The 8,299-nt window shown below is 34.5% G+C and overlaps 1 protein-coding gene across 1 annotated transcript; it reads left to right on the top strand.

Annotated features, from left to right (window-relative positions):
• The first annotated feature begins 1,750 nt into the window (after positions 1 to 1,750).
• Positions 1,751 to 6,101, top strand: LOC107864606 (ethylene receptor 2). The gene is made up of 3 exons (XM_016711023.2): positions 1,751 to 1,886; positions 3,393 to 5,176; positions 5,330 to 6,101. The coding sequence occupies exons 2-3, from the start codon at positions 3,443 to 3,445 to the stop codon at positions 5,873 to 5,875; spliced, it is 2,280 nt and encodes a 759-aa protein (XP_016566509.2). The 5' UTR covers positions 1,751 to 1,886; positions 3,393 to 3,442; the 3' UTR covers positions 5,876 to 6,101.
• The last annotated feature ends 2,198 nt before the right edge of the window (positions 6,102 to 8,299 follow it).

Raw genomic sequence — 8,299 nt, 5'->3', positions numbered from 1 at the left:
AAGAGACAAGCAAAATCAAGAAAGCAGAAAATCTGTTATAGAGCAGTCGTCTAGAAATAGAAGTTACAGCTGATCTAACAGAAGGTGGCCACTCTTGAGAAAGATTTCTTACATGTGCTTTAAAGTCATCTAGAAGTAGAAGACAAGCTAGTCTAAGAGAAAGCAATCACTCTCGGAAAAGATTTTCTACATGTTCTTTAAATATGTTTCTTTTTACGTTCAAGATTTCCTATATGTGCTTTAAATATGTTTCTTTTTATATTCTAACTATTTCATGTGTCAAATATCGATACACGTCTTTTGCTAAGCCTTTCACTTGTCGAGTGTTTGTTCGCATTTTCTTCTAAGCCGCTTCATATGTGGATGTTTATTCACATCTTTTGCTAAGCTATTTCACATGTCGAGTGTTGATTCACGTTTTTTGTCAGACCACTTCACGTATCGAGCGTTGATTCGTATCTTTTGTGAAGCCATTTTATGTATCGAATGTTAATTCACATATTTTATCAAGTCACTTCACGTATCAAATGATAATTCACATATTTACTCAGACACTATGTTGAAAAGTCAGATAAAGCTTTTCTTGTAAAAAAATTCACGTGCAAAACTTGAATGTTGATTCGTTTTTGGTCAAACCACTACGTTGGGGAGTCAAGGAATTTTTCTTATTGTAAAAAAAATTCACATGTCGAGCATTAGTTAACTTCTTTTGCCAAGTCAAACATTAATTTGCTTTTTTTTGCCAAGCGAATACATGTGAGAATCAGAAAAATTTTCTTCTTTCTTAAAAAATTCATGTATCATATATTAATTCAATTTTGCCCAAGTCATTATATTTGAGAGTCGTATCAGAGAAGGACCCACATGAAGTCAAGTGAATTCACCTGAACCCCCTCACTCAAAAACTATATTGTGTATATAGGATTGAATTTGCAGTATACGTATATATATATTAAATATTGACCTCCCCCTCCTCGATACAACAGTAGTGAGTAGTGCAACAGTTTAGGGGGGTTAGATTTCCCCAAAGGATCCAAGATCAAATCTTGGTGGATGAATTTATTTATTTTATCAGTTTTGTTTTAGATAAGTTGTATTGTCTACTAATGTTACCTCATAATGTTACCCTATTGATATCACCTACCAATTTATCGATTTCTATAAAATATTAAATTTATATACTATAGTAATCAATAAATTGATTTCAAAATAAATATTATTTACTAAACTTCTTAAGAAAAATTATTAAAATTTAACTCGCTCATATATGATTTAACTTGTTCATATAAAATTTAATCCGCTAATTTGACAACACTATAAATATACTTACTTTTTTTGGAACTCCTGAAGAAAAATCCTGCATCCCCACTCAATCATACACTTGGATTTTGTAAGAAATTGTCAATTAGATATTCAATAGACACTTTGAACATTAATGAAGTGATGAATAAACTACACCTTTAGTTAAGGTATCCAATTTTAAAAAGGTTAAATCTAGGGGACCACATAATATATATTTCAGCCTCTATAAAATGACACATAAAAAAGAGTATAAAATAGAATTAGTAAACTAAATGATAATTTTCTTAAAATAAAAATTGGTGTTAAAAGGTTTACTTCTACAACTTTATAGCTGAAGAAGACATTTATTAAGAGTTAAAGTGTGTCTAAGTTCTCTTCATGTAAAATCTGTGGGTCCCTCCAACCCCCATCCCCCACCCCAACAAGCTTATATTTTCTTGTCTTCCTTCCTCATTTTTAGCTTACATTTTCTACTCTCTTTAAAGTCACTCTCTTTTTCTCTCTATATGACAAACACTTCTTCAAACAGTTCAACTGTTCTTGATATCAAATTTGCATTTGGAGCATACAAGAATAAGAAAAAGGTACAGAAATGAAAAGGGTCATTGAATTCTTGAAAAATCAGTGAAGTTCTCTATGTCTTTCTTGTTTTTATTTTCTTTCTTTTTTTTGAGTAAAAAGATCTTATTCTTTTTCTTCTTTTTTTTTGGGTGTAAAAATCTAATCCTTTTTACTCTTTTTAAGTGTTTTTAGCTTGTAAAGGCAAGATGGTCATTGAAAAAACTCAGTTTATTTTCACTTGAAGAAAAACTTTGTATTTGTTTTCTTTGTGGTGCATTGGGTTATGGTTCTTTTTGAGTAGTTATTTGGAGCTTTTTCTGTGGGCTATAGATTTTTCTTTTTTGATAATACCAATGCTGGAAAAATTACATTGGTTTTGATTGAGTTTTGGATAAAAAGATGACTTAAAGACCTCTATAAATGTTTATTTGGGTCTGCATGCTGGTTAAAGATAAAGATCTGTGTGTTGGATTGACTTGTTTTGGTTTTTTGTTTCTTAGATAAAGAAAGATGTGTTTTTTTTTCTTCTTTTTAGGTAAGTTTAGCTGATCATCTTTCTTCACTTATGTTATTTCTCTTTTGGGACTCTTTTGTTTTGCTTTTTCCTCAGAATATATCGAAAACAATTTCTCTACCTCCTCTTTTCAGATAGGGGTAAGGTCTAGATTCTTCGGACTCCACTAGTGAAACTACATGTTGCTTCTTGTCAATTTGTTTGTCTTATTTTTTTATTAGTATGATTTTTAACAGTTCTTTTTAAGTCTAAATTTTTGGTTAGAGGATATTTTAGTACATTCAATATATTTTAGTTTAGGACCATAAAATTCAAAATTTCTTTTTAGTTTCTTAGACAACCACAAATTGAAAATTATTTATTTAAAGTTTCTTGTCGAGAGGTGTTAACTTTCATTTCAAAGTTTTCTGGTTTTCCTTTTTTTGTTAAGTACTATAGTTGAGGTGCATAGTAGCTTTCTTAGTCTCCTTGTACTAAGTTCTATTTATGAAATGGTTATATTAGTATTGTGAAAGTCAAATTTTGACATTGAAATAAATAGATGCCTTTTTAAGTTTGTGGGCTTGTGGGGCTAGTTGTTATTTGGCACCTTTTACTCTCCTTCCTTTTGGATATTAATTATGTTAATTGCAAGTTGATGTTGGTGCATGCATTTGTGTGTATATCTGTGAAATTTTATATTGATGTTAGCCTCCTTTTTTTTCTTTAATTGTCGAAAACACATTAAAAGTATCGAGTTTCCTACCCTAATTATCACAAACTATTTATCAAAATATACCTCAATAGTTAATTGTTTAAGTTTCATACCTGAACTTTCAGGTAGGAAAAGCGAACAACTAATAGTTAAAGTGGGTTTTGATAAATGGTTCGTGATAGTTCAGGCAGGAAATCCATACATTTGTCTGATAATTCAGGTGTAAAACTCAGAAAACCGAGATACTTTAGGTGTACTTCAATCTTCACTCTAAAAAAATGTTGGTTTTCGTGTACTTAATTAGGAATTGAATCTTAACAGGTCTCTGATTGTACATTAAGCAGCATTGGTGTAAACAAGACTAGGGTCTAATGGATGCAATGCTGATGAAAGTAGCATCATGTTTGTTGATTTTATCGTTCATTGCTTCCTTATCGGCTGTTGATGGCGCTACTGAATGTAATTGCGATGATGATGAGGCATTTTGGAGCATCGATAGTATGTTATTTGTCCAACGAACCAGTGATTTATTTATTGCATTGGCGTATTTTTCTATCCCACTGGAGATCATTTACTTCATCAGTCGTTCCAACTTTCCATTCAAATGGGTGCTCATTGAATTCGGAGCATTCATTATATTCTGTGGTTTAACACATTTTCTAAGTTTCATGACTTATTTGGGCCAACGCACATTTCATATTTTGGTTGCCATTCTTGTTTCCAAACTACTCACTGCACTGATCTCCGTGCTCACTGCTGTATCTCTCGTCAACCTTATCCCGATGCTACTTAAAGTGAAGCTAAGGGAATTAATGCTGATACAAAAAAATTGGGATCTTGATCAACAAGTTGAAAAAATAAAGCAAAAAGAGGAAGTTGGAAAGCATGTTCGGATGCTTACACAAGAGATCAGGAAGTCACTTGATCGTCATACAATACTCTACACAACTCTTGTTGAGCTGTCGAAGATATTGAATTTGCAGAATTGTGTTATATGGATGCCTAATGAGAACAGAACGGAGATGAGACTGACTCATGATCCTACAAGGGCGGATGTTTCCAGTGTGTATAATAATATGCCCATCCCAATCAGTGATCCCGATGTAAAAGAGATCAAGGAGAGTAATGCTGTAAAGATACTTGACGTGGGATCCAAACTTGCTGCTGCAAGTAGTAGAAAGAGTTGCGACCCAGAAACCGTGGCTGCAATCAGGATACCAATGCTGAAGGTCTCGAATTTCCGAACTGGAACTCCTGAGATTGTCCCGCGATGTTATGCTATCCTCGTTCTGGTTCTACCTCATGGAAGTGGTAGGTTTTGGAGTAACCAGGAAATGGAGATTGTGAAGGCTGCAGCCAATCAAGTTGCTGTGGCTCTGTCCCATGCTGCAATGATTGAAGAATCTCAGAATATAAGTGAAAGATTATTGGAACAGAACCGAGCACTGCTGAAAGCGAAACAGGATGCTCTTAGGGCAAGTGATGCAAAGAGTGCATTTCAGACGGTTATGAGTAATCGGCTGAGAAGACCGATACACTCAATTATGGGTCTGATCTCGGTCTTGCAGGAAGAGAAGTTAACAGATGAGCAGAAGCTTCTTGTGGGTTCTATGATCAAAACCAGCAACGTTGTCTCCGCCCTGATGGATGATGTGATAGTTAATTCAATGAAGGGCAACGTAAGATTCCCATTGGAAATGAGGCATTTCAAGCTACATTCCTTGATAAGAGAAGCTGCTTGTCTTGTCAAGTGTTTGTGTGCATCGAAGGGTTACAATATTACCATTGAAGTCGACAAATCTTTGCCTAATCATGTTATGGGTGATGAAAGAAGATTCTCTCAAGTTTTGCTTTATATAGTCGGAAATCTTTTGAATGGCACCAACGGAGGGCATCTTACCTTCCGAGTCCTCCCAGCAAGTGAAGATTATGTAAGCTGGAAAACGAGGAGATCAAACTCATCTAGTGACAGAGTGTATACCAGGTTTGAAATTCGCACAAGCGTTAGTCAATCTCAGTCAGAGATCGTACTGTGTACTCCAACGAGCTGCAGTGGGGACGTTGAGGAGAGTTTGAGATTTTCCGTTTGCAGGAAGTTGGTTCATGTAAGTCTATTCATATTCCAGCATTTAGTTACCGATTACACTTTCATTTTCTTGTCTTCGCTTTTTTTTTTAAATTTTTAAATACAAGTCCATAATGTTTGCAATTTGAATTTTAAACTAACTTCCTTCTGATATGTGAAAAATGACAAACAGTTAATGCAAGGAGACATTATTGTAGAACCAAATCCAGAAGGTTTTGACCAAAGCATGGTTGTCATTGTTGGGTTTCAAAGGCAACCATCAATTCCTTTAGGCATGTCCGGATATGGGGAATCGTCAGATCCCACATATCCACATCCTCTACTACATGGTGAGAAAGTTCTGTTAGTTGACTATGATGACATGAATAGAGCCGTAACAAGGAAGATGCTCGAGAAACTGGGATGCATCGTCTCTGTAGTTTCATCTGGATATGAATGCCTCGGTGCTGTTTGCTCTGATGCATCCTTGTTCCAAATTGTAGTTTTGGATCTTCACCCGCCTCTTGTTGATGGCTTTGAAGTTACCAGGAGACTTCGCAAGCGTGGAATGCAGGACTGGCCTTTGATCATTGGTTTAGTTGCAACTACTGATGAAGATGTCGGTCAAAAATGCCTACAGATCGGAATGAATGGCATCATCCCTAAACCAGTGCTCTTACCAGGACTTGCCGATGAGCTTCAGAAGGTTCTGCTTCAGGCCCGCAGAGTAATGCCATGATAGTGAAGTTTTACATACGATAGACCATAGTACTCAGGCAGGATATGTATTAAGGTATAATGTTAGATGTAAAACCATAGTAAGGTAGGAAGTCTTTTAAGGCACAATGCTAGATGTAAAAATAGAAAACTGTATCATGGTATAGAAACTTGTGTCTTCTATTCTGTTCATATAGAATCTTGAAGTGTTTCATCAATTTGCTGCAGCATATTCAGTTTCTTTCAAACTTGACAAACTTGTTACCTGGCTAACATGTCCCCAAAAGGTGTTTACTGTTTAGACAACATTATTGATGATGAGTTTTTCTTCTAGATTCACCATATATATTATTTGAGAAGGGGAGCTTTGGAGTAATTGGTAACATTATTGTCATGTGATCAGGAGATCGCAGGTTTAAACCGTGGAAACAATGCAGAAATGTAAGTTGAGGTTGCGTATAATATATCCTTGTGGTCCGATCCTTCTCCATAATCTGTACATAGCAAGAGCTTTAGTGCATCGGGCCGCCCTTTGACTCCATGTAATATTCAACTTGATAGGGGAGCCTCCAGTTGTCTCCATGTGACCTTTAGTTAGGGGTTCGAATCGTAGAAGCAGCAATTAATGCTAGTATTAGGGTAGGTTGTCTGCATCACACCCCTTGAGCTAGTATTAGGATAGGTTGTCTGCATCACACCACTTGAGGTGTGCTCACGAGATGCTTTGCACCAGCCTGTCCTCTTTTTTTTTCTTAATATCTCTTTTGATTTTGATTTTGATTTTAAGAAAATTTTCCCCAAGTTCCTATTGCACTTGGTTTAGGCATATGGTATATAGGTATATACTCTGTGGTTTATTTTGGATAACATTCTTATTCTGGATTCATATTGATCCTACTGATCATATAATATCCTACAATATTCTCTTAAATGGTTGACCATGTCCAGGTATACTTTCTTCAAACAAACCAGACCAATTTTCAACTCACCATCACCAACTGCACGTGTATTCCATGTGCTCCCATTCCTCAATTGTGTCCTAAATGATGTGTACTAGAGAGACATCTATTCCAGGATCTAGAGCCGGTGAGTCTACACGTCACCTTATTGTTCATACATAACTTGAGTCGAAGGCGGTTCTTCCTTAAAGATTTACATGCTAATATTATATATAAGGTCAGTTATTGACTTAAACTGGAACTAATGAATTCAGTTGAATCTACAGAATCTAAAAGGGGAAGGACATGAGTATGTGGAGAATAAATAGGTCAAAATTGCATTTATGTTATTCCCTTTCTATTAACATAAAAAATTAGGAACCGTGCATGAACTTTTAATGTTACGTACATGCACTCTTTCTTTCTTATTTTAATCTTCATGTTTCTATCTGTGGCCTATATATACCATATGGTCCATTTATTCCTTTTTCATCCCCACACCCCACTATATATAGTTCTTCCTATGTATATAACTATATTTTGACAAAAAATGACACTGATTCTTTAAAATCACTGACCAAACTAAAATTTAGTTAAGATTCAACAAGTACTACGTTTCTCATTTCTCCACCCACCCCTCAAGGAATTAAAACCAAAAAAATAAAAATTAAAGAATTCTAGTTTACTTTCTCGTTTTTATGAAAAAAAAAATATATATCACCATACAGGAACTAGTTCTCATCACGAGAAAGTTAAACGACAGAAATTATTCAATCTATACTTAGTGTCTGTTTCTTTTTCTAGAATACTATCTTGGGAAACTGTTTGGTGTTTGGACAGTCATCAATTTTTCGAAATTCAACTTGAACTTCAAAAACTATTTTTATAATTTTCAATCCAAATTACTTACAAAGTTTTTTTTATGCAAACTTCAATTGATATTTATGCCCAAGCATAATTCCAATTTAAAATACCATTTTCAAATTTTTTTTTTTAATTTCATCATTTTTATGTCGAAGCATCTATTAAAAGTTGTTTTGAATCTACACGCACATAAGGGAACATATTTATTAGTATTTTCTTTTCCATAGTGTCAGTATAATTTTCGTCCTTTTCATTGAATTTGTTTCACAAATGTTGTTGTCAATCAAATCATGTCTCCCTCTGTGTTAGCAGTATTGCTATTAGATGGTGAGTTTGGAACTATTAGGTGCTAGTTCATAGGTAGGTAATCTCCATATTGTGTCAACATTAAAGTCATGATGGACTTCATCTAATTTTAGGAAAATTACACTCTACTATACATAAAAATATTCTAATAATTAAATCCATTGAAATTTAAGTTTTGATTTCATCATTGCACACTCCCAACTAGAAAGTATTTCATGCTAAAAATACAATAGATACTATATGATGAATTCTAGAGTGGCTGATAGCGTGTGAGGTGTCTTATATGTATAAAAGGCATCTAGGTTCATTGGAACTGAAATTAGTCTTACTAACACTTG

The sequence above is a fragment of the Capsicum annuum genome, chromosome 3 (genome assembly GCF_002878395.1).
Source record: "Capsicum annuum cultivar UCD-10X-F1 chromosome 3, UCD10Xv1.1, whole genome shotgun sequence".
NCBI lineage: Eukaryota > Viridiplantae > Streptophyta > Magnoliopsida > Solanales > Solanaceae > Capsicum > Capsicum annuum.
This window is presented reverse-complemented; position numbering and strand designations above follow the sequence as displayed.

Coding starts and splice junctions, on each gene's coding strand:
- LOC107864606 (XM_016711023.2), top strand. CDS start 3,443: ATGGATGCAATGCTGATGAAAGTAGCATCATGTTTGTTGATTTTATCG. Junction 5,177..5,329: donor TTTGCAGGAAGTTGGTTCAT/GTAAGTCTATTC, acceptor AATGACAAACAG/TTAATGCAAGGAGACATTAT.